The sequence below is a fragment of the Merops nubicus genome, unplaced genomic scaffold, assembly GCF_000691845.1.
Source record: "Merops nubicus isolate BGI_N331 unplaced genomic scaffold, ASM69184v1 scaffold9820, whole genome shotgun sequence".
NCBI lineage: Eukaryota > Metazoa > Chordata > Aves > Coraciiformes > Meropidae > Merops > Merops nubicus.
This window is the reverse complement of record NW_008580846.1, coordinates 1,395-26,965: the sequence shown is the minus strand read 5'-3', so window position 1 is coordinate 26,965 and position 25,571 is coordinate 1,395. Positions and strand designations below refer to the sequence as shown.

Below are 25,571 nucleotides of genomic sequence, written 5' to 3'. Positions count from 1 at the left end.
AGGTCACAAATACCACAAGTAGAACCACTTCTCCTCATTCATAAGACTCAGGAGCAGAGCCAGCTATTTCCATCTCTAAACCAGAATGTTAAAAAAGGAAAAAACCAAACAAAAGATGAAAGAACAAGCTTTAGATCAGTTGACTTGCTACTAAGGAGCAAAAAAAATAAGCTAAGGTCCTCATATCACACAGCTGGAATGTTTGGAAGAGATTCAAAATGGTGAGAAACTCTTTGTACAGTGTGGAACAGCTTGCAAAGCACAAAATGAGCCACATCACTCCCTTCTTGTTATCTCCAGGAAAACCAAAGACTCATTTGACTACAGTTTCTAAACAAGCATATTATGCAACCCCTTTTTTCCTCCCCTAAGGTAACAGCTTCATTCACTGTGGCAGGCAAGCTGTGATCACAAACCACATAGGAAGGTTGTGGTTTTCAGACAACCTAGCTGAGAGTGCTGAAACTAAAAGTCCAATCTAACCAGGGACAGGAGTCTGACAAGATCCTTTGGCTGCATTTACCACTGATAATTTAAAAAACAAATGAGCTGGATAATTCCAGCAGCAATGGAACTCAGAAGGTCAGATTGTGTTGCTCAGGGTTTTGTCCAGTTGGGTTCTGAAAGCCTTCAAAGGCACAGCCTCCCTGGGCAACCTGTGCCCCTGCCTGGCTTGTCCTCAGCATGAAAATGTTTTTAATTGTTCCAAATAAGTGCTCTGGGAAGACACACTGTAAACAATGGCTGGTGCACCCACTCTCAGAAGGGGTATTCTTCTCCAAAACACCTTTGGAAAGTAGAGATCTGTATTCCTGGGACTCAGGAGGCCAAATTCTTGGCTGCAGTGATCAGCCCTGTCCCACTGAACTCAGGCTAGGTACAGTATTCCCTCTCAGCTGGCAATCCTGGGTTATTATGCACCCAATATTTCTTGACTCAACTCTACGTGCCCGTCGCACAGACAGGCCCTAAAAGTGTCAAATAGGGATAGCAAGAATAACTGGAGAGATGCAGAAACTGCTCAGTTCTCCTGGGAGAAGCACAGATCCACTGTGACCTTGTGAGGGTCCTTCCCTTACCTTTGCAAGGAAACTCCAGGCTGCATATTGCCCTGAGGTTGTGCTGCTTTTTAGCTTCACTGTGTGCAACATCAGAAAGAATCCCAAGAGTCCACTGCAAGGGATGAGGAAAGCTTGTTAATAAAGTATCTTTAATTTCAACTCAGCAACCTCTTACAGGCATCTTGGTTTTCCTGACACAGAAGTGCAGCATTGACCCTGTTTGGAGAACACAAGCTGGTAGACAAAGAGCTTACACTATGTCCAGACACCTCAGGTTTTGTTCAGTCAGTGACTCAAGCCTGAGTAAAGTAAGTCTGATACTCTTATTGCTGGTCTCTAATGAACTTGCATAATCAGGAAAGTAGAGATTATTGGAGATGTGAGGTGAATGTTAACTTCAGGCATTGAAATGGCTCTGAACAAAGGCAATGCCAGTGTTGACAGGAGCCATGCCTGCCTGGCAACTAACTCACTTCAACCTCCACAGAGCCTGGAACTGAGAAAAAAATAACCACTGGAACGTTTCTGCCTGAAGGTTTCAAGCTGTTTAAACCTCATGAAGCCTAAATTCCAATTAGGAAGTCAAATACATTTTACTCTATAGCAAATAGATGACTCAAGAGTGCTGGGAACAAAATACTCCAAAGCACTCTGCAGATATGAAGGGAAGTTTGATTCTAAAGCCATACAGTGCCCATGGATGAGGAGAAGGCTGAGGGACTCAACTCCCCTTCTTTGCCTCCATCTTCAATAGCAGGACCAGTTGTCCTCTAAGTGCCCAGATGGGCAACAAGGATGAAGGACCTCAGGCAACTGCTGTTCCCTGCTCAGCACACTGTTCTGTGGATCAAAAACCCAATAGAGGGGTTTTTGATCCACAGAAGAGCAGGGTAAGATAAGTGCCCAGCAGCAGGAGGTACTGGGGCTCCTGACACCAGAGCCCAAAGGACTAGCTGCTGTGGTTGGAGCCAAGTTAGCACATGCTACTTTATTGTAAAAGCCAGGCCCAAGCTCAGCTCCTTCTTGCAGAGGGTGAAATCCTGAGCAGCAGAGAATCCTGCTCTGAGAAATCAGTGAGTTCAACAGAGCAGCTCTGCCCAAGCTTTTCAAAGCCCAAGAGTTTGTTCCACATCTCCTGAGCTGCTGAGAAGGGCTTTTGGTCAGAGAGATTTGAAAATAATACAGAGATAAAATATGAAAAATATGAAGCAGCTAATTATAATACCTGAAATATTGACATCACAACTCAAATTTATTTCACTAAATCACTGGAACACTTTGCACCTTACCACTAATGCTTCAGACACTCTGCACAGATCTAGCTGCATCAGTTACTCTTACTTTACATTGTAGAGGATTTCCTCCAAATCCCTTAAGTCTACAAAGACACCAGATGACAAGATACAGCAGAGCAACTGAGATGATTGTTTCTCCATTTAACTATTATTTTCCACTTTTACAATGCTATCTACCTCCATACTGAGGTACTGGGGCAATGGAAACAGGAGGCTGAGGCCTCAAAAGGGGTAAAACTCTAATGAAGTGAAAGAGAAGAACATCTGGGCTAGACAGATACCTGTTAGTGCCTGCAGAGAGACCTTGCCTCCAAGAAGAAATAGGTTTTATCTACCTACCTTGCAACAACTTCTTCATTAATACCTAATTTCAAGTTATTTGTAGTGTAGCTAGTCCACCCTTGAAAAAAAAAGCCACTTTCATACCAAAAAACTATGTACTCATGGAAGTTATTTAACAACCATTTTTAATAACCCCTCTTCATGGAAAATCCAGCTACAAGTCAGAAAATCTCTACAGTCAGGAAATATTTTTGTCATCAGTTTGCATGAATTTTTTTCCCCTCTAAAAAGTGCTTCCATTTGGAAAAGGACTGGAGGAGAAAGAGAGGAATAATTTGTTTGGAGATAATGAAGAGCTATAGGAGACACATTTACATTGGTGAGTATCACTCTATTGGCCAGTCAACATTTGCAACTCAAAATAAGGTAACACTTATTAAAGCTTTTCCCTTTCACCCCAAAAAAAGTTCTCTGCCAAATAACAAGATGTACAGGCAATTAAATCCATGTAGTGCTGAAGGGTAACACTTTGTTATCACTGCAAACAGCAAGTTTTACAAGGGCTAATCTGACCTGAGAAGCATTTGAGAGATGCTGTTTATCAAAGCTTGGCTGCACTAAGTAAAAACTATTTTACTGGTGACAGAGAACTCTCCTGATCAGAATGCACTCACTCAAATAAACACCTATACTTCCAGCACTTTTGAATCTCAGGCCTTCCAATGCATGTCCACAGGCATGCACAGATACTGATTCCCTGCAGTTTTACCAGCAGACACTGGTACAACTCAGATTTTACATGCTCCAAAATTTTTAACAGAGAGTCCAAGCTGGAAGCCAACAGGATCTCTTATTTTGCAAACATTTACATTGGCTGTTATAGAGTTTACCTGGCACAGCAGCTGCTATGAAACCTGTAGAAGTAGAGGAATGGGAAGTCCAAGGCACTGAAGAGATCACCTGAGGGACAGAAAATACACCCAGTGGAACACAGTGGGGAAAAATTACCCACTATTACAAGGAGGTGAACAGCAATTACATGAACATTACTAGTTTAACATTGATCTGAGCCTTTACAGCTGGCTGACTTTCATTTCTGGTGCTTCCCACATTTCTAGTGTGTTTAATGATTTCTCTATGACCTTGCTGCTAGCCAGATCCTGCCTTTGGATGAGAAAGGGGAAAGGGGTATGTAAATATCCAGGTAGAGCTCTCCAGTACTGGCATTTTCAGATACCTGGGCACTGGTTGTTCTTGGGAGGAGGATTTCCCAGGAGTTCTCTGGTTTTCAGGCTCTACAGATCTGGGGGAAGCTTCATCTTTCACTTTTTGAAATGCAGGACCATTTTGCTTATGCCTGTGCTGGTGGGGGGATGCTGTATGCACCACCAGGCAAAAGAGGGAAATCAATTTAAATGCTTCTTCCTTTCCTTTTGTGAGTAAATGTCTAATGAATACAACAAACAATCCTTTACCCTTCTAGCTATTAAAACATAACTATGATAAGACTATTAGCCACCACCAAATATTCAATTCCTCCAATTTTACCCTTTGGTTTTTTGCTACTTCAAATCCTGCCATGGACTCAAGCTCTGGGATACATCTTGTGAAAACAACAAAATGAAATCTCTGCATGGTGTTAAGGGCTGTGCAGAGCAGGAACTCAGATCTAGATGGACTGCTGGGACACTGCTCTGAAGCAGATATATTCACCTAGGGAATTCTTGTTCTTTACCACTTCCAAAGGCAATATGGAAAGCTAAAGGAGGAACAACTCAATCCACTTTACCTGCTGGATGGGATGCAGAGGCCAACAGCACCACACTAAAAAATAATAATAAAAAAAGATTAATGACATACTACAGAATTTATGACATGGCCTGAACATTATAACTTGAACAGTTTTGTGTTTGTTTTTCCATGGTGAAACTTATTCCTGCTAACTGAGGCATGGAGATTGCAGAGATTCCACACCTCTCTAGGTAGCTTGTTCCAGGGCCACCCTCTCCTCCCTGTGAAGAAGTTTAGACAGGTTGCTTCTCAAGAAGAAGGCAGGAATTTAAGTCTGAATGTCTTATCCAATGTCTTTGAAAGGCATCAGCTGGTACAGTATGTTCACATTGTCAATCTTTAGACATGTTTTTAAAAGAAGTGGTTGTTACAGAGGTATTAAACAAGGTAAAGTAGATCACTTCCAGCAGGCAAGTCCCCCCAGCACTCCTCCCCACACATGCACACTCTCCCAGCACAAGAAGCCAAGAGGAATTCTCACTAAAGAGGCCAAATTCCTCAGTTTCCTGGTAAAGAGAGAAAAGGAAGTGAAGACCTGTTGCTTTTGACTGAGTAACAGGGAAAACAGGAGACTGGCAGGGCAAGTGAAACTGTATCAACAGTAAGGAAAATTATGACTAAGCCATGATTTTCCACTTTTGCTTTTTACATTTTTAATTTAAAAAAAATAAAAAAACAATAGTGAGATGGGGAAATGCTCCCAGAGAAACCTCCTTCTGCAGGCAAGAGGAATTGATAACCCCACCAGACATCCCCCAGGCCTTGATCCAAGGAAAACACAGGGGGAAAACAGAACCTTCTTTGTGAAGTGTGGGGCAGGTTAAGGCAAAGGGGTTAGATGGCATTAAAGCTGTGCTGTAACTCTGCTCTGAGCAGAGCATCAGTAGAAAAGACAGGAGGATGATGATGTAAAACCAGACTAGGGATTCAGAGGTTTCCAGCCTGGACATCAGGCTGCAGAAAAAATATCCTTATGCCAGATCTCTGCTCTTCTTGTTTCACCCTGTACTCAGCAGTGAAGGCTAGCTCACCTGTGGTTTGCTTTCTGGCTAAAAAGAGGGTTTTGTCAGCAAGAACAGCAATTTATTCCTGCAAAGCTGCCCTTGCCCATTGCAGAAAACCTACTGCAGCTTTTTTAATTTGCAAAATAACAGATGAGCAGCTCTTCCACTAACCAGCTGTAGTTTGGCTGCACAGAGCAGAGCCTTTACCTCACACTTGTGTCAGTGCCATTTATGCACCATTTGAAACTCCCTCACTGTTCAGCCTTTGTCTTCTCCTCAGCAGTGCCTGCTGGGCTCTCTGGCCTGCCTTTGTGAGCAAACACCAACCAGTGACAGACACTGGGATGGACCAAAACTTTCTTCCAGGTTCTCCACAAGAAGTAACATATCCCTGTCTGTCTCACCACAGGAGAAAGCCCAAGATGGGCTGTGAGTCACTTCTAATACACATTATGCATCCTTCAACATGTCAAGTAGGCATTACTACCCCATCCCCACAGGCTACCCCTTGCCAGCTAGCTAGGGGGGAGAAATCTGGCTCCCTGCTTGATAAAAAGTAGAGGACTGGAAAGGAATAAAAAAAACAAGATCATTGGAAAATACACTAGGAAGTAGAACACTTCTACTTCCTAGTAGAAATACTTCTTAGCAGAAGCCAGAGTGCAGGAAAATACTGAAGTAAAAAAAAAGTGCTGAGAACAAGACTGGAGGATTAGAGGGAAGTTCCTGGAAGAACATTTCCCCTCTTCTCTTCATGCCCCTCCCCACCCCACAAAAGGGAGATGGGTGAAGAGGGTGGGGCTGGGCAGTGAGAAGCAACACCACCCCTCCCTCCTCTGCACAGCACAGCTCTGCTCTCCCTCCCACACTGGCTCCTGGTTTGGCTCCCCTTTTAAAAGCCACAGGACAATCACACAGTCAGTGATGAAGGGAGAAGAATGTCACACTTTCAACATCAGCTCATATTTCTCCACGTCTGTTTGGTTCTGGAAAGTTCTTGTTCATGTACATTTGTTTAAGATGTTCTCTCATCCCAAATTGTTCCAGGTTTTAAAACAAGAAACAGAGCATGACATGTAGGCACAGTCTATGTCAGGAAAGTTTGCTCTGGAAAGCCAAGAGAGTTAATGTTTCCTTTTAATCTAAATATATATATTTTAATCTAACATATTAGTACCTTCTAACATCCAGTAGCCTGGGGCAGAACTTTTAATCTGCTCTACCCAGGCAGTTTCCACACTAAGTACAACTGTGCTTTCACATGGAGCAGAAATGCTTTCAACCAACCTATAAATTAGGAGAAATTTCTTCACCAGAGGGGTTACCAAGCTCTGCAAACAGCTGAGTCACCATCCCTGAAGGGATTTAAAAGATGTGGGGCTCAGGGACATGGTTCAGTGGTGGGCTTGGTAGTGTTAAGATCATTGGGTCCCAGCTGTTAACCTAAGGGTCTTTTTCCAGCCCAAATGATTCTGTGATTCTAAACACTACCTGGTTGTGCCCACACAGCTGCTCTCTTTTCCCTGTACAGTCATGTGTCAACTGTCTGATCTAGGTCAGAAATAAGGAGCTCTAAAGGCCTGTTGATAACAGTGCTAAGAGGAGAAAGTTCCACTGATGCCACACTGGCAAGTTCCTTCAGAGATCACAGAATCATGCTCAGACAGACAAGACCAGCAGTGCACATTGGACTGTCCTGCTCTGGAAATGGAACCAGGATCCTCTCATGGCCAAAATGGTCCTCAAGAAGCCCTGAGCAGAGGAAGCAGCATATACCTCAATGTCTGCTAAATCCCAAATGGAGTGCTGGGCACCCTCTGGCAGAGACAAGCAAACATTTCCAGTTATTCTGACCCAGAACTGCCCATGAGGAGTCAGCACTCATCCCAAATAAAATGTCCTCTGCTCGGTGTGGTTTTATAACTGGCAGAAAGATTTCCCCCCCATTAGACACTGGAAGACCTCCACAGCCACAGAACATCATGGAGGTCACAACCAAGGACATGGTGTCTGCCAAATTTCACACCCTTTCCAAACATCAGGGAATCACAGAATTGTTCTGGTTGGAAGAGACCTTCAAGATATCAAACACAACCACTGCTCCAGCACTGCCAAGTCACCCCTGAACCATGCTCCTAAGCAACACCCACATCTTTTAAATACCTCCAGGGTGTCAGCTATTATGACAAAACAAAACTCTAAAAGAACCTATGGTACTGGGTGTTTTCCCTAAACAAGATGAGGTCCAAGATGAGGCTAAGGACTGTGAGCTTCTCCAAGACATGGAAATATATCCATACATATATGATACATGGACATACAGATATCACCATACCCAAGCCTAATAAATAAGCATCCACTCTTCCACCTCCTCTAAGCCACCTGTTTTCCAGCAATTGCACTGTACCTTGCATGCTACACTGACCTTTAAACCACTTAATGATGAAAATCTTTGCAAGCTTTGACAATCTTTTTGCTTTTAAGCAGATGCTAAAAAAATCCATCTTCCAATTTGCACAATTCCACTGGTAGTTTTTTTGTTCTAAAATTTTTTTGTTTAAAAAAAAAGAATTTGCACAATTCCACTGGTAGTTTTTTTTTTGTTCTAAAAAGGTTTTGTTTTTAAAAAAAACAGTGGTTTCAAAATACCACTGCACCTCAAAGTTCCTTGGCAAGAACTTTCTCCCTTTCAGAAGCCTCTAAATCAATAATCACACTTCCCATGTAACGTGGAACTCCTGCTCTCTGCTGGACACTACTTCAGATTTCAAAGGATACAACCAATTAACACAGCAGGAAACCTGGCTGCAAAATTAAGACCTTCAGCTAAAATCTGAATTTAAAGGTTCAGATAAAGTTTTCAACTAAAATGACAGACAGGTACCACATGAAAAGCTTCTACTGCTTGTTTTATGATTCTACCTTCAAAAAAATAGCAACAGCTCATTCAAGACTTAATGGGCTATTTCTGAAAGTCTGAAACATGGGCAAGTTCCATGACTAATTCTTCAAAAATAGTTTCAATAAACACAACTACCTTCTTGGAGCAGAACTGATGTGTTTTGCACTTCATAGTACATGGAAAACAACAACTGGCTTTAACAAGAGCCTTCTTCAAGCCAACTGGTATTCAGATATTAATGCATGGGATCCCATTGAAATGGCACTGGAATTATATAGACAAAATCAGAAGGCTGTGTTACAAGATAGAAGATTTGATGGAACTAAGAAGGAGATACACAGTATGATCAGGTTGATGATGCTCACAAGATAAATGGGGACTGAAGCAAAGTTACTGTTCTTCACTGGTGTCCCTGATGTGTTCCTATCAAGGATCTTTAGTGTAGTCAGAGAGGAGCACACATCCCCTCAGTCAAATGGACAAGACAAACTCACTTTTGTTATGCTTATTCCTAATTTCTACTCTCCATTCCTCTCCTACCCACAGTAATTTATGGATTTCATTCCTTTTAACCATCCTTTCTTAGAACTTAGTGTCTGTACTTCGTAGTGTTCCCATACAACTTCAGATAGCATTCCAAGAAAAGGAGCCAACATATAGAAGATGGATGAGAATCCAGTAAAGTCTCTGCATGCCTCACTTCAAATAAAGCCTCATAAAAGTCTAGTGGAAACCAAGCACACCTAATGTTCTGGCTTACATGGCTCCTGGAGGAAAGGACTTTTGTTTTTTAAATAAAAAACCAGATGAGAGTCTGGTCAGTGACTCAGGTTCTTTCACTACAAAATAAAAACCCATTTCTATATTGCCAAATCAGAAAACCAGCTGAAAATCTGAGTTACTCAACCCCACCAATGGGGCTCTGAACAATCACTTACTGCTCATGTTCTTTGCACATGGGACTTTTGCAATCACCACCTCTCCTTCTGGCCATTTGGTACAAGTTTTAGTTTCCAAAGTGGACTATTGCCAGGGAGTTGCTCTGTAAATATTATTTCTGGAAATGATAGATTACTTGTGCACATGGTGATTAAAAACATCACAATTAACACCTCGTTACATCCCCAGGTGTATACTGGCATGTCCACCTATTGCCAGAGCCAAAAAAATGCAGCTGCTAAGCCATCCAGCTTAGCACTGTTCTTTCAGTGAGTGTCCTCAGTAAATACAGCTAAGTAGTGGCATCTAGGAGTTTCCTAAACTTAACTGAAAATTCAAACATATACCACACAAAAGCAGCTGTGCTGTATCAAAGGCTTATTCATTTTACCTGAACACATAGTTGATGTACTGTTGGTCCAGATCACTAGGAAAGGGGGAAAAGAAAAAAAGGTGTTTTTAGTAACAGCTCACTTGGTGTAGAGATCAGTGTATTGAGTAGTATTATAACACTATAATATTACACAATATTATTATATAGTGTATGACACCATGTTATAATTGGATAATGCATTATAACAATACACATGATAACCATATTGATATGATAATATTCTCAGCATATTAACTTACACATCATTTGCATTCGAGTTTGATATTTGGTATCCCTGTTGCTACTGGGTTAGTGGGAATCTCATTTCAAGTGAAGACAGGGAAAGTGCAAGGATTCAGGGTTTTTTAGGTACTCAGCCATTCCAGCCCTGTGAAGCCAGCAGCCAATAAACACTTTTGAGGCTGTCTGGCACAGGCTGATACTGACAGATTCAAATCATGCAGGTTTTGAGGCTAACACAAACTTAATATCTCCTCTCCATGCCTGTGCCAGTAATTAGGGGTTCTTGCCCAGCACTGGGTCATCACCCTTTGATAACATACTGTGTAAAATTCAGTGTTCTAGTGTAGCTATCAATGAACACATGCTATTGTTCTCACCAAGAATAAGACTCCTTTTGCAAGGGAAGACATTATTGATTAACCAAGAGTGGTCCAGCTCATGCTGGTAACACAAAGATCCCTACAGCTCACCCAACTGCTGCACAGAGGTGGCTCTAACCCTCCCTGAGACAATCTCTTTTCTTTTTTAAAAGAATATGAAACCACATTACCTTAGGGAGCTGGGTTTCCTTAACTTGTGGAACACTTTGTAAGCCCCTGGAATTGAAAAGACACGTGGAATTGCCATGACATGCAATTATTCTGATCAACAACAGCTTGTTTGGCCATGGTACCAGCAGATGTGGAACCCCCCCTGGGTTACAGCTCAGCAACATGGCACAAAGGATCCCTAAACTATGAATAAAACAAACCTATAGCTTCAAATTACTGGTTTTCAAAGTGTTGCCATTGAGTACTGTCATCCTATGTATTTCTGATAGTCCTTCTGAGGAAGAGACAAGTCCCACAGCAACTACAAAGGGGGTTGTGGGTACATGTATGTGTAAACACATACAGAAAAGTGTCACAGAATGGGTTCTTCAGTCCATGTCACTTTTTTGGGTAACTTTTACCATGTGTTCATCTATGTGGACCTCTACAGCTGTTGGCTCTGGGCCAATATCTCTCTAGCATTCCTCCAGCTCCAGGGTCTCCAGGCTCTTTACATTCTTGACCTACCTGCTTCTTGGTTACCTCCCATTTCTATTCTAGGAAAAGCTTTAAGCACTCAAGGAAGGAAGAGTACAACTCCAGGCTCTATTTTTTCAGACCCTTTCTTCAAGGCTTTGTGGATTGTTTTGGGGTTTTTTGTTTATTCACAAAGAAAACCAGAACATGAAAAGAAAATCCAGTAGAACACTATGGAATAGATGTCCTCAATTCTGTCTCCATCAGCAAAGCTTAAGGGTAGAACACTTCTTTTCTCTGTTGTGTTGTGATTTAATGTGTGCTAAGTCAGTTAATTTTTAGCCCTTTCTTGCAGCATCTTTAATCTGTGTTATTGGATAGGAAATCTAATTAAACCAAAAAAAACCCCAACAGTCATATCAACAACTTTCAGAAGCAAGAACAATGGAGAGAAGTTGTATTTTGAGCATAAACATTACATGGGCACCTCCTCCATGTTTCAAGCACACAGAAGAAGTCTCCTGAAGACTCTCCAAGCAGCTTCTCACCTCCATGGCCAAGCAGTGGTTTCCAAATGAGACCTCTCATCTTGGAGAAAACTGTACCACTCATTCCAGGAAACAAGTATTTAAAGGGAAAAATCCTGAGCTTTTTGTTTTATCTAAGTGGTTCAAATGTTTATCATTTAATATTTCATAAAGAAAAAAAAAAGAAGGGTTTATTTCTTATTTGTATGTTAACAAGACTTTCCAATGGGATCTTTGGACCTTCCCAGACAAACATACATAGAAACAAATAAACCCTGCCCTGAAAATGTTACAGTATGAATAGACAAAATAAAGAATTTGCAGACAAGGCAACCTATGAATGAGTCACTTGCTAAGTCTATAGGACAGCTAAGAACCAACTACAAGTCTCTTATTATCCAGCCTCAAAAAGATGCAAATCTCTTAGTTAAAAATTGCTACTCTTGTTTCCTTCAGATTTTCTGGGTCTGACTGCTTCTAGTTTTTCAGGGAAGAAAATTTATCCAAATAAATGTTTACTCTGAGTAAGACAAAAGAAAACCTTACAGGTCATGCACCTCATGGCTAAAATATTTTAAAATGCATATGATTGCATAAAAAACCCCACATTTCAACATCCTTCTGGGAGCATATTCCATTATACTTTAGAATATTTTAATCAGTTTTTAAATAAAATCAGTGTGGGCAATAAAGCCCCAACTGTAAGTTATTGCTGTTTTTTTTCCATGTTTTCTTTCCCCTCAGAAAGGAGTGTCTCTTAGCAGACAGCCACCAAAAACTCCCAGAAAAGGTCAGTGCTCATTTAAATTGTATTTTCTCACACACTGATTGCAATATCTAGTTTATTCTGTTGTTTTCAACGTAAAAGAATGTATTTTCTTATATTTACTGAGCTTCTTCACTCCTCCCAAGTGTTTTTTACAGCAATAACCTTAAATATCAGTAACTTCACAACAAAGTTGACTCACTTCTCCAACACATTTACTCTTTGCAACTCTTTTTCCAAAAGAAAATGACTTACCCACACAGATCAAGTGAATTAGAGCCCATAAATAACCGTTGGGATCAAACTGCAATGAAGAACATCAACAAATGCACATCCATGTAAACATACATATTCATCATTTCCTTGGGATCAAACTGCAATGAAGAACATCTACATCAATAAATGCACATCCATGTAAACATACATATTCATCATTTCCCAGCAGTCCTGGCTAACAGGGGAGGGCCTGGATGGATGGCTGGGGACTTGAGCATCTATAAGAAAGGCTGGAAGAAGGATCTGGGGAACTACAGGCCTGTTGGTCTGACTTGGGTACCAGGGAAGGTTATGGAGCAGTTCATCTTGGGGGTGATCATGCAGCAAGTGCAGGAGAACAGGGGGATGAGGTCCAGCCAACATGGGTGCATGAAGGGCAAGTCCTGTTTGACCAACCTGATCTCCTTCTATGGTCAGGTGACTGGATTTGGAACCAGTCTTGTTTAATGTCTTTATCAATGCCCTGGGTGAGGGCATCGAGGGCACCCTCAGTAAATTTGGAGATGACATGACATTAAGTGTGGATCTGCTGGAGGTTGGGAGGCTCTGCAGAGGGGTCTGGCCAGGCTGGAGCCATGGGCTGAGGTCAGCTGGATGAGGTTGAACAAGGCCAAGGGCTGGGTCCTGCACTTGGGTCACAACAGCCCCAGGGAATGCTCCAGGCTTGGGGAGCAGTGGCTGGAAAGTGCCTGGAGGAAAGGGACCTGGGGTGCTGGTGGCCAACTGACCATGAGCCAGCGTGTGCCCAGGTGGCCAAGAAGGCCACAAACATCCTGGCCTGGCTCAGAACTGGTGTGACCAGGAGCAGGGAGGTGATCATGCCCCTGGGCTGGGCACTGGTGAGACCTCACCTTGAGCACTGTGTCCAGTTTTGGGCACCACAGGGTAAGAAGGACATGGAGGGGCTGGAGAGGGGCCAGAGAAAGGCAACGAGGCTGCTGAGAGGGCTGGAGAACATCCCTTATGGAGCCCAGCTGAGGGAACTGGGGCTGTTTAGTCTGGAGAAGACTGAGAGGTGACCTTATTGCTCTCTACAGCTCCCTGAAAGGAGGTTGGAGTGGGCTGGTGTTGGTCTCTTCTCCCAAATTACTGATGATAGGACAAGAGGAAATGGCCTCAAGTTGTGCAAAGGGAGGTTTTGATTGGACATGAGGAAGAATTTCCTCCCTGAGAGAGTGGTGAGGCACTGAACGGGCTGCCCAGGGAGGGGGTGGAGTCACCATCCCTGGAGGTGTTAAAAAAATGAGTAGATGGAGCACTTGGGGCTATGGTCTAGTGGTTAGGGAGATTTTGGGATGAAGGTTGGACCTGATGATCCTAGAGGTCCTTCCCAACCAGAGTGCTTCTAAGATTCTGATTCTGTATCACTATTTCCCTGCAGTTAGCTTCACAAAGCCAGGACAGTGAGTGGGAGCTATGCTATAAAGAAAAAGAAGATGAAAAGACTGGGAGGACTTTTTCCTGTCCTGCCTAAAGACCTGGCATCTGCCAGTTACCCAGGCTGTCAGCTCATTTTGGCAAGAATAGCTCTTTCAGACAGGTACATAACTCTCTGCAGCAGCTAAGCAGTCTCTCTCCCCAAGGCAGAGCATTAAGAGAGTGCTGCAAACAGACATCTGTCTCTGGTAGGCTCTCTCCACAAGCAGTGGGGGAAAAAATGAACATTTTTGAGAGTTCATCTGTCATTTTATAGATGCCTGCTTTCAGGAGAGGTGAATTATACACCAGAAGCTCCTGCTCTGCACTGTGGACTGTGAAGGGAGCTAGCATAGCTGCAACACTTCTGATGGCTACAGGTCATCAGATGCATCCAGACAAGCTCCTGCATTCATCCCACTTGATTTCAGATATTTAAAGTATCTGAAACAAGGGAGCTGCCTTCCTAAGTCTCCAAGAGAGGAAAGCACCTCCAAAGAATAGATCTCTGCTGATCTAGATGACATCTACAGTTCCTTCACTGGAATCCCACCCTAGTTTGCAAATAAAAGCTGCACCCCTCCTGTGCTAACAAGATGTCAAACACCCTGGTGTAACCAGAGCAGCTTTCCAAAGCAGAGCTTACCTGTGTGTCACATAAAGGAAGGCACACTGCTGCTACCAGCAGGAACAGCACGCTGTGGAGAAGAGAAAAACCCAAACAAACAAGACCAAAAGCTTGTAAAGTGCTTTTTGGACTGCCAGCAAACAGGCAGCTCCACTCACTTCTACACTAACGTTTTGGTTTCGTTTTTATTCAGATTTTAAAAGTAGCTTCTGCCACCCCAATTGTTTGGCATCATGCATTCTTCACAACTCACACCCAGCAATGCTGGGTGAGAAGAGAAGCAGCACCAGACACCTCAGCACTGATGGAAACAAGGGTCTTTGGTAGGGAGTGATATTCTTCACTTGCCATCCAGCTTCCCCAGGGTCCTTCAGAAAGCCCAAATAATCAATTTATGGCTGTGAATTGCTACCAAAAAGTTCTTTCATTAAGATGATTGCCTTAATGGCTTAAGGGCAGCACAAAGCCTCCCCCAGCCCACTGACTGGGACTAAATAAATTCTCAACCTGTGGCTGAGTCAGTATTTCTGCAGGCTGCACTGAATTCCACTATTAATAACAACAAAAATTTGCTTTTGCAGCTTATTTTCCTGCTCCCTATGGGCAGAGGGAAACAGAAAAAGAGAAGATACAAAGCCAGGTATCCTTGACAATAATCCAGTGATGAAAACAAGGCCACAGAAAGTCAGATAATGGAAATAACAGGAAGAAATCAGGAAGATGGTGCCTCTAAGTACAGTAAATAATAATTAATTATCCACTCTATTTACAGCTGGAGGATTACACAATGTGGAGGGCAGCAAATATGCATTCTTCAGAGGGATGGGGGAGGGATGAAACTTTGACTACACAACTGGACAACTTCTGTTTGTTCCTTTTTGTTTCCTTTGTGAAGCCTAAACAGAGGCAAATGAGGAAGGTTGTGCAGCTTAATAGGAATTATTCTGGCAGAACTGGCTATCACACACCTTCTCTTTCCTAGGAAAGGCATTTCTAGCTGTTTTCTATCACAGTAATTATCTTTTTCTTACTGTGTAAGATCACCCACTGGAACTTCAAGCCTGAGCTCCTTTCCAAAAACATACTCACAAGGACTGCTTTGTTATTCATGAAGATTGGCCTTCTGGTTTTTTGTTTGTTTTCACAAGGAGAAAAATATGTATCTAGTTAATCAAATGTTAAGGCAAAAAAAGAAACTACATTTTAAAAATATTTAATTACTCCTATGTTGCAATTTAGGCTCACTGCCCACAGGAATGTGCCTTACATTCCTCATTGTTTTGGTGTGCCATTATCTGAAGCAAATACAGAAGCTGGAGCCAGAACAAGTCTGAATCTGAATCTGAGCAGTTTCACAAGCTTACCTACAGATTTTCAGAGGAGAGGTCTGCTGTAAAAAAGAAAGGATGATTTAAAAAATTAAAAATTAAGAATAAAAGCAGTGAAATAGTGCTTTCCCCTTACAAAACCAGGGAAGTGATGATAGCTGATCCTACTGCACCGAACACTAAACATCCAGTGAGCTGCCTTCAACAGCCCATTATGTTTGAGCACTGCTTAGCAAACTTAACTTGAAAAAAAGAACCAGGATTACAGGTTAACCTACTTCAGTTTGATTTAAATCTTCAGATTACTTACCAGCATGTAAACCCAAAAGCAGACATGAACTTCATACCTCATCCTCAAACTTCAACTCTACCAAAACTGTGCTGTGTATGTCCTCAAATATTGAGTATTCTTATTTCATTGGGTACTACCCCAGAAATCAGTCTTGGACTAAACTCAGGAGAGCTTCCCCAAATCTTGGGTGCAAAATTATTCTCTGGAAACTTGCCAGCAAGACCTGTGTTTGCATTATCCTTGTGCATGGTGCTTTTGTTTTCCAAGAGAGGAGGCATAAACATGTGAGCTAGAAGGAAAATATGAAACTCTTAGACAGGGACACTAATCAGAGGACAATGCCACAGGAACATGCCATGGTACACAGTGCTATGTCCCTTAGATGGAACCTTAGTGATGTCTTCACCTTTCCAGCAGTAGCAAACATGGGCTATTTATTTGTCTTCTATATCCACAACAGAGGTAATGACTGGAAGATCCCTTCCACAGCAAGCCAGGGGCAACTGTACAAACTCATTTCCCAGTGTTGCCTCACACAGCAGCTCTCTGGTCAATTAGAAAATCATTTCTTAGCCTAAAAAGAAGGTTCCCCAATATAATTTGTGAGAAACAAACCCAGCTCTTAGTAAAGGGAGCAGGAATTACTTTCTTGACTCTTAATAGGTCTTGGGACAGATTCTCAAGAGTTGAAAACAAATCCAAAACTCCACTTTTTTCCTGCATTTCATGCAGAGATGTGATCTGTGTATTGTGACCACATCAAAATTTGGATATATTACACTGGTTAGATCTAAGGATCCAGTCCTCCTCCCTCTCAGCTCAATGACATTCTTACATGGGGCACAACAGAGAGGCAATACTCCTCTTCAAAAGGAAAAAAAAGCAGCAGGGCAAAGCCAGTCTTAAAAATGCAGATCAAAATGTCAATCTAGGTTTGCAGCACTTCATCAGCTAAAGGAGAAAAGAAAACATCAATGCAGGTATTTGTTAACAGCAAAGTCCCCTCTGGGTCTCATTAGTGACTAGGGATCACAGCAAAGGGAGAGAAGCACATGGCACTAATGCCCATATTAAAAGAAATGAGGTGACTCCTCCCAGGGCAGCTTTACCCCAGGAGGTACCCTGAATGTGTCTGAGCAGCTCAGTTACCTCTTTCTGCACCAGTCTCTCAAAGCCACACGTTATCACTTCGGCTGCGCTGTGCACCGTGAGGAACACGGGGATTGGCTGCCAGGGGGAGAAGAGAAACACCACAATCAACCTACAAGTCACACCCAGGAAGGGGCACTCCTCTCAGGGACAGCTGGTTTGGGGGTTTGGTTTGGTTTTTAAGCTGTCAACCCAGGCCACATCTTCTAAAGGGGGCTCGGACCTGTTCCAACAACTGTTGCAGGGCAGAGGGATCTTTAAAAGCAGCCTCTGCTTGCTCCTCCTCCCACTCTGGAGTGCTCACAGCTTGTCTGTACACAGCCACCTTGGTGAGGTTTGCTCCAGGTTCTTGCCTCTCTGGTCAAACATCTGCAGCTTCCCCAGTAAACAGTTCTCCTTAGTTTTTCCACCTCTTGTCTCCTGGTACTAAGAACACAGAGTGACTCCTAGCAACAGAACTATGGGCAAGATGATTTTGGGTGATTGCTATCAATTACTGCTAGGAAGAGCTGCCCAAAATGAGGGTAGAAATAGAATAGTTCATACACAAGTGGTGTTGAAATTCTTCCCACTGAGGTATCTGGACACCATCCCAACATGAAATCACTAAGGAACAAACCCCAGTGATAACAATAATGAATTAAACACCCACTGCCCCAGGCAAACCCAACCAGAATTAGTGGCTCATAATACTTCCTCCAAATCAGATCCGTGGTCTCTCAGGCAGCTGAAACAGAAGCAATCCTCTGCTCTGATTAAGATAATCTAAAGCCTAGGGTAGCTGGAGGAAGCAGCATTTCCCCACTTGTGTGTAGTATTTAAATCATTTAATGAGTTAATTTCTCAGCCATGTCCATGCCTTTTAAGTATCAGGTGATATAAGCAGCAAATATCTCATAAATTTATCTTGGTGTTCAGAAATCTGTATCTTCTGGGTTTTTCTCTTCATCCCCACAAAGCTAGATAAACATCACTAATTAAACATTTTCAGTCAGACTGACAACTTGGGTGGATCACAACAGCTACACCAAGATCACTTTTAACACCTCTGAATTAGCAAGCAATGAAAACCACACAAACACCACTGGCTTGAAGCTGTCAGCCCCAGCTCTGCTGATTCTGAAAGCCAATTCTCAACCCTGCTGCTGGACAGCTGAGAACACAGAACCAGAAGTATCCAACATAAGCATCCTAAGCCTGACACAATAATAGGAAATAAAAGAAATAACCAGAGACAAGGAAAGCTGACAAGAGAATTTACATTCTTCCTTTAGTGAAGCCAATTTATTGGGTTTTTCTTTCCTCCCTCCTGCTTTTGGCTCTTCCAAACATGTTTTGGAGCCAACAATGGCTCCAGTTTGCCTAGCCCAGTTAACCTTCTCCATATGCCTATTGTCTTTGAGGTGAATAATTCTGAAATTTGTGAGTGGGCTTGATGCTTACAAAAAGAAGGGTTTACTGGTTGGGCAGGCAGGGTGAATAGACTCTGTGCAAACCTCCCCTTAAAGCTCTGCATACTTTTGTGAATGCATCACAGTTGAGAGCTAGGCAGCCCTCCTCCAGCTCCAGCCCTGGACTCCTGGGCAGGGGAGACTGCCAGCACCTCCAGGGAGAGGCACAGAGATGAAGACTGGAGCCCTGAGAGTACAGAGGAGTGTTTTAAAGGGCCTCTCCTTGGCTTTGATCAAAAGAGGGCAGATAATTTCTGCTTTAGGAATAAATCTACTTAGTTCAAACACACTGCTGAGGTGAGCCAAGTCAGGTATGAGTTTGGGGGAGTCCATTTTTCTTCTGTGTCATAAAACTGTTGCACGCAAAGTTATTGGAACTAAAAGTTCTATTTAGAATTTAGTCCCAGTACAAGGCATTGCATAGTAACTATGAGCTTGTCCTTCTGTCTTTCACCCTAAAATGGCCATAGAATTAGGCCTTGAAATCCCCATTCATAAATGGGAGGTGCTCCTTAAGAAAGGTTTGGGATACAAATCAAAACCATCCACAGACTCTCTGCCACTCTCTCAGTCTCCAATGACCAGAGCAGGGACAGAAGGGAAACAAGGCAACCTACAGGTTGACTAGGAAGGCAGAAGAAACAGCAGAGAGGATGTGATTCATACCTCCTCCACCTCCCAGGTGAGCAGCAAAGCTGCTTCTGCCAAGGCTTTATTGCTCTTTCCAGGCAGGGCTGTCCTCAGGGATCTGTGCTTGGTTTACACCAGGGAAGCCCAATGGAACTTGCTTTGATAAGGAGTAAGTAAATGGAATCACCCCAAGACAGAGCTCATCTGGAGGCATGGGACTTCTGAGAACATGCCTCTGCTTTCCAAAGGTCACCTGGGTCCAGGATGAGGCTCCAGCCTTGTTTGTGAGGACAGATACCTCACATCCTCTGCTCTTCTCTCTCTCTACTGGCATGTCCAAGGGATCACTACAAGCAGAACCTTGTAAAAAATGCCCTTTTGAGGCTTCTTGGGGTTTAGGAGCTGGGAGGAGCAAGCTGGTTCTGGTTCTGGAACTAGATTAAGGAGCACTGACAGAATGCAGGAGGAACCAGTGCAGAGTCTGGCCTTGCAGGGTGTATAACAGCAATACAACATGGCTGGTTTTTAAAAACTCATCTCACTGCTTTTTTGCCTTTTTTTTTTTAAGAAAGGCTACATCATTTAAGTAAAAAAACCAATGAACTTTAATGAAAGAAGATTTTCTACCTTCTAAACATTTAGTAGATTAATGTGATTCAAATGGATCACAAAACTGATTAACCCTTCCAATAATCTCTTCCAGCTTTCAATTTATTTTTTGAAATCCTCTGAAGTATCCAAAGCCTCCCACTGAAAAGGTCTTTATGCTTTTTTGTGGAAGATGTTCCCACAGCCCTTTTAGCCTTATTCTCCTCCCTTTTGCAGAGTTACAGCTAATAACTTCTTCAGCTCCTTCCCTACCTGCACAGTTCAGACCACTGAGGATCTGCTCTGCAAAACACTGAGTTTTCCAGAGTGATGCTGTAACAGAGAAGTGACTTTTACTTGTGCCTTTCTTACCAATCTTGACAGTGCCCTGGAGCCAGCATAAATAATGCCAACAAACAGTACTGAGGCAGGAAGCCAGGCCAGGATTTCAGACCTGTGGAAACAATTAAAGTCCCATTACTTCACCTCATTTACATAGAGAGAGCAAAAGTTGCTTGCAAGGAATATAATCATACATCTATTTCATATAATCATACATCTATTTCCAAGGTGTGCATATTAAATTCATTGTTCAGTAGCCCTCCTGTGCAGGAAAGAACTCTGAGACAGAAATGAATCACTCCTTCCTTGGCTCCTTTCACTGCACAATTGTTTTGTTTCATAGCAATCAATCCTATTGGTTTTAAGGGGGAGAAACTTCAACTAATTTCCTCAGTGTGCTGTAAAAGGAAGAAAATCTGACAAAAGAAGCCCTAAAATGGAGTAGCTGCACAGCCAGCACACGTTTTCACTATGCACAAATACACTTGTCTACCCACACACTCATTTCTCAGCCAGATTTACAAGGAGGTTCTTCCTAAAGATCAGATTGTCTCTGTGGGAGCCTGTCTCTTGAGAGATCCTAATGATACTCCTTCTACTAAGCAAAACTCCTAGAAGCAATCTGACAGCTAATGGAGGAATGAAATCATCACAGATTGATTTATTTTTTCTCTAGCCATGGTTACTGCAGAAGGGTCAGGTTTCAGTTCTGAGAACAGGCTTCAGAATTTGCATTTTTCCTTTTTTTTTTGATCTTGATACTGAAGGGGAAGAAGGCATCATGTAGGTGGAAAACTTCAGAGAGAATAACAAGAGGAGGAAAGGAATAGCAGTGGTCTAAAGGCCTGAACCAAAGGCCTCCTAGGATTGAAGACACTGCTATCCCCATTCACTCCTTCCAAGCTTTGAAGTCAAGAAAATGTTAATGAATCATACTGGTTCCCAAAACCAAATTGCTTGTAGTTCCTTAATTTGGATTATGTTTCCAACTAGGATGTGAGAATTAAAACATAATTGCAGGTACAGCTACACTACCACACTGCATGGAACAAAGGAAAAACAGACCACTCATCATAGAACCAGAACAGTCTGAGTGAAGATAAAACATGGACAAAGATCCATGTAAACACAGACAAGGGAAAAAAACCCTAAACATCATCTTTTTGATTTTTTTTTTTTTAATATACATAATTTTCTAAGTTACTTAGTCAGAAAAAAAACCAGGGTAATGAAAACAGAGTAATCTTAAGATGCTTTCACTAGCATGAGTATTTGCTGGTTTTTGGAGGTAATCACCATCATTTTTTACAAAAACACTGTTCCTTTTAAGGTCATTTTCCTCAACTGGAATTTCACCAGGATCTGTCCCACCTCATTACCAGTGAGTTCACATCAGGAATCAACAAAAATACCCCTACCCTATTGGAACAGCAATAAATGGAACAAAGGGGGAAGAGAAGAAGAGAAAGGAGGGCTGGGAAAAGGAAAGGAACACAATGAAAACTGGATTTTCATTTAGAACATAAATGAAGCTCCTTCCATGCTCCCCACCACTAAATTCTGGGAATCCCAAACATATCTTCACCTTCAATGACCCCCTACAAAGCTTGGGCAGAGGCTGTGTGTCAGATCACAGTGCTGGAAGCAGTGTGCAGGTGCCAGACATGTTCCTAATATGTCTTTTGGAGCAAGACAGATTAAAACACATGGATTGGCTGAATTATAGCCAAAAGAGATAAATTAATTCTAGTAATTTCATTCAGTCTATTCTAGAAAGGGCAAAATGATGAGCTAAACTGATGAAGTTTCTCAAGGGGTATTTGAATCCCTTTTCCTATCGTGTGCTGGCATCTAGTGGCCTGAAGTCAAAACAAACTCATTTTTCACCAAAACTTTTCTTAGATGAAGGCCTTATTTTCAGCAGCAGAAAATGGTTCTTGGCCAGTGTTTTCTTTAAGGTGTTTCAAGTTTTGAAAAACCAAAAATCTCTTTTCCCAGCTGGAAAGAAAGATTCAACTTCTTTAATGTCATGAGTTAAAGCACGAGTAATCACCTAGTGAGGAGAAGTTGAACTGAACAGTATGCCACTGATGGTTGTGTTCCTTTTTCTTTAGACTGAAGCCTACACAGAAAATTCATCAAGTGATACCTGCTAATGAAGCAGAACACACAATACACACACCCCAACTTATATTTTACCAAGTCAGTAACTTCCACCATCAGCTTAACTAGGTCACAACCCAGCTACAGAAAACAGGCATTTAGCAGCTACTGGAAACCCCACAGTACCTTGAACACAAGTTTATCTCCACCCAGCCCAGCTTCCAGGAGACATGAAGCAGAAGTCCACCCACTAATGTCTGCCACCTAAAACAGAGACAAATAAGCACTTGTGAATTGTTTGTCCTTCTTAGCCATGTAGACCATAACCTTAGAATCCTCAGAATTTCTCCCAGCACACCCATGACTCCAGTTATCTACCAGTTCTCTGGGTTTGCCACCACTCCCTTCTGAATCCTTCATTTTTGTGGACCTTCATTTCCCTCAAATTTCTTAATACTCTGGTTCTTCTACCACCTATTCCAAATGTTTTGTAAATTCCCATCTGAAGATGCAAGGGAGGCAAGGTTGGTGACAAGATAAACAGCTTTTCACACATCAGCTGTTATTGTTAGAACAAATAAACACAATTTCAGGATTCAAAGACTCACTTCAGCTGAAGCAACAAGCCCCAAGGATGAGGCAGAGTTCAAAATATTAGTCCTATGACTTCCTGTGGTTCTTCATGCTGGGCTTAGATCACAAACTCCCTTGAACTCAGCCTGCTTCCCCACCCCCCAATTCTGGTGCAGCAAGCACCAAGTGAAGTTTCATGAACCATAACATCATGCTGCTGCACGAGCCTCAGGTTCAGAGCCCCTAGAGAAAACATCTTCACAGCCAGATAACCCTGCAGAGAAACCACAAAACTGGGGTTTCCTCACTGAAAACAATTACACACCTTCTGCACTGACTTAACCACCTCATGACTTACCCTGCTCTGAAGGTATTCCCTAATTTGTTATGGACATGCTAAGTGAGGCCTTAGAAATGCTTGTGGAGAAGATAAAATTAGTAGTAACACACACTGGGTTTTTTTTTTAAGCTTTAAAATAAGTTATTATCTTTCTTCTTCCTTAGCTAGTGGTTTTCAGAGGGGTGCTTTGTGTTTCTTGGGTTAAAATCCTTGACCACCTAGCAGAGCTCAGACAGAGGTAGAACACAGTGTTAAATCACATGAACATTTGTCACAGGTACAGAAGTGGTTTTATTTATTAATCTCTATTTATGGCAATGCACTGAAGCAGTTATTTAAAAACTCTCTCACAGATGGGCAAAGTTATTCACTCTATGCAATATTACCAACAGTTGGACAGTGTTAGAGCTCATTGTCCACATGGGTATGGTGAATATTCAGTGTTATTATCACAGCTCACTTCACCTTTTTCAGCTGAGGAGCCTTTGAGAGCTTAAAAGTTAGGTATGACTGATATGTGCTGCAGGCTTGACCCTATTCCAAGCCAGTGATGTATTCCCCTCAACATCATTGTGAAGAATTTCCTCTTGTCTCAGGTTTTATGGGCTGAAGTTGAAGGTAGGAAGAGTTCCAGGTGCTTAGCACTGTGCAATATAGTCTTAGATTAAATAGGTAACAAAACCAGTGAAAACAAACAGTAACAGCATGACCTGAGAGGAACACACTCTTCCTCCCTTGCTCATCTGTCATAGCTCTAAAGGAAAGCACTTAATAATCAAGAAAAGGCCACTTCTAAAAGCCAGAACTTGTGAAAAAATATTATGCTGCTAAAATGTATTTCCAAGTAACAGAAAAAGCACAGAACTGTGGTAACACAGATGTCATAAGGCAGTTGCTTGCCATTGAAATACACTTTTTTACTGCTGATTTGCCACCTTTGCATTTTACATACTCAAACTGCTCTCCTCCCAGGATAAAAGCCTTGCCCAAGGGACAGTCTGTGGGTGTTAGAACTGAAAAAAAAAGCATTCATTGCATATTTAACCCATCTGAGTACACTCAAAGAAACTGGAGGTTCCCAAGGCAATTATTCCTAGAGTTGATTGCAGTCCTGGGACTGCAAGTCAGCCCAAATTATAGCCATGCTAAAAACCAACAGAGGAATTAGAGATACCCAGTGTCTGCAGATTTTACTATGAGCTCAAAAGGACAAATGGGTGAAGTCTTAAGAGGCCAGATTTTCACTAAACATCTCACTAATTATTAATAGCAGTGATTGTCTGTATGGATACTTGACACAACATTAAATTTCTCATTATAATATCAAGCTGCAACAAAGGCTAAGCATGAAAACCAGCAATATGGTATTTGGGTGTGCTTGAGGACAGGTTTAATGTTGGTTTTCATTAGCATAGTGAAAGAATACACCACAACAGCACATCAGTGTCATTCCCAAAGAAGACAGGCTGCACTATAATTGCTACTTTTCTATGCTGAAGCATGAGTTTCAGAAAAATAAAAAAATCAGAGTCTATATATCTTAATCACATCACTGTAATCAGGTTTAAAAATTAACCAAGACACAATAATCAATGTTTTAATAAGGCTTCATGATGTATGTTCTCTAGCCAGCAAAAGCCATTAATGACAAGAGGTATTAAAGTTGGCTTCAGCAAGAGATTTCATGATTAAAGTCATTTTTCAAGCAACTGTATTCTTAAAATGGTACTTACCCTTGAAAAAGGGTAGGGTAGGTAAATTTCAGGACAGACAGGACATACTGGAAAACAAATACCAAATTAAGAGACATCAAACACCTACCATTACAACGTCAACAAACAACCACAAAGGCAACAAAACACAAAATGTTTCTACCAAAATAAAGAAAAAAAATAATAACCACCCTGTAATTTCTCTTCCCATGCCAGAACTGGTGGATGCTGCCCCAGGTGCTGTGGGAGGCAGCAAACACTAAAGTCCATGAGTGCACACACACTGAATGATGGAGAGGAGGCAACCCAAATTGCTTCCACTTTCTGGCACACTATTCCTTGTACTGATTAGGAAAAGCATAAAGGAACCAAAAGACACAAGCACTTGTAAATAAAAATCATATCATACCACTGAAGCTACTTTTGGCAGAACCAAGACAAATAATATAATTGTCTCCTGATTATTAACTCATCTTACAGACCTAACATTCTGTTCACACACCATTTTGTGTACAATATTAAGCAGTCCATAAAGCCCTTTGGAGAAGTAATA

General features: G+C 42.0%; 1 protein-coding gene across 1 annotated transcript; it reads right to left on the bottom strand.

Moving 5' to 3' along the window:
* Nucleotides 1-1,079: 1,079 nt before the first annotated feature.
* Nucleotides 1,080-25,086, bottom strand: TMEM241 (transmembrane protein 241; the record flags this gene model as incomplete). Its single annotated transcript, XM_008942791.1, has 12 exons — nt 1,080-1,173; nt 3,529-3,598; nt 4,428-4,462; nt 9,666-9,701; nt 10,441-10,486; nt 12,446-12,494; nt 14,529-14,580; nt 15,875-15,900; nt 17,280-17,357; nt 20,321-20,402; nt 22,580-22,657; nt 25,040-25,086. Coding segments are annotated over 12 exons (693 nt in total), but the record flags the coding sequence as incomplete, so codon positions are not given.
* Nucleotides 25,087-25,571: the final 485 nt, after the last annotated feature.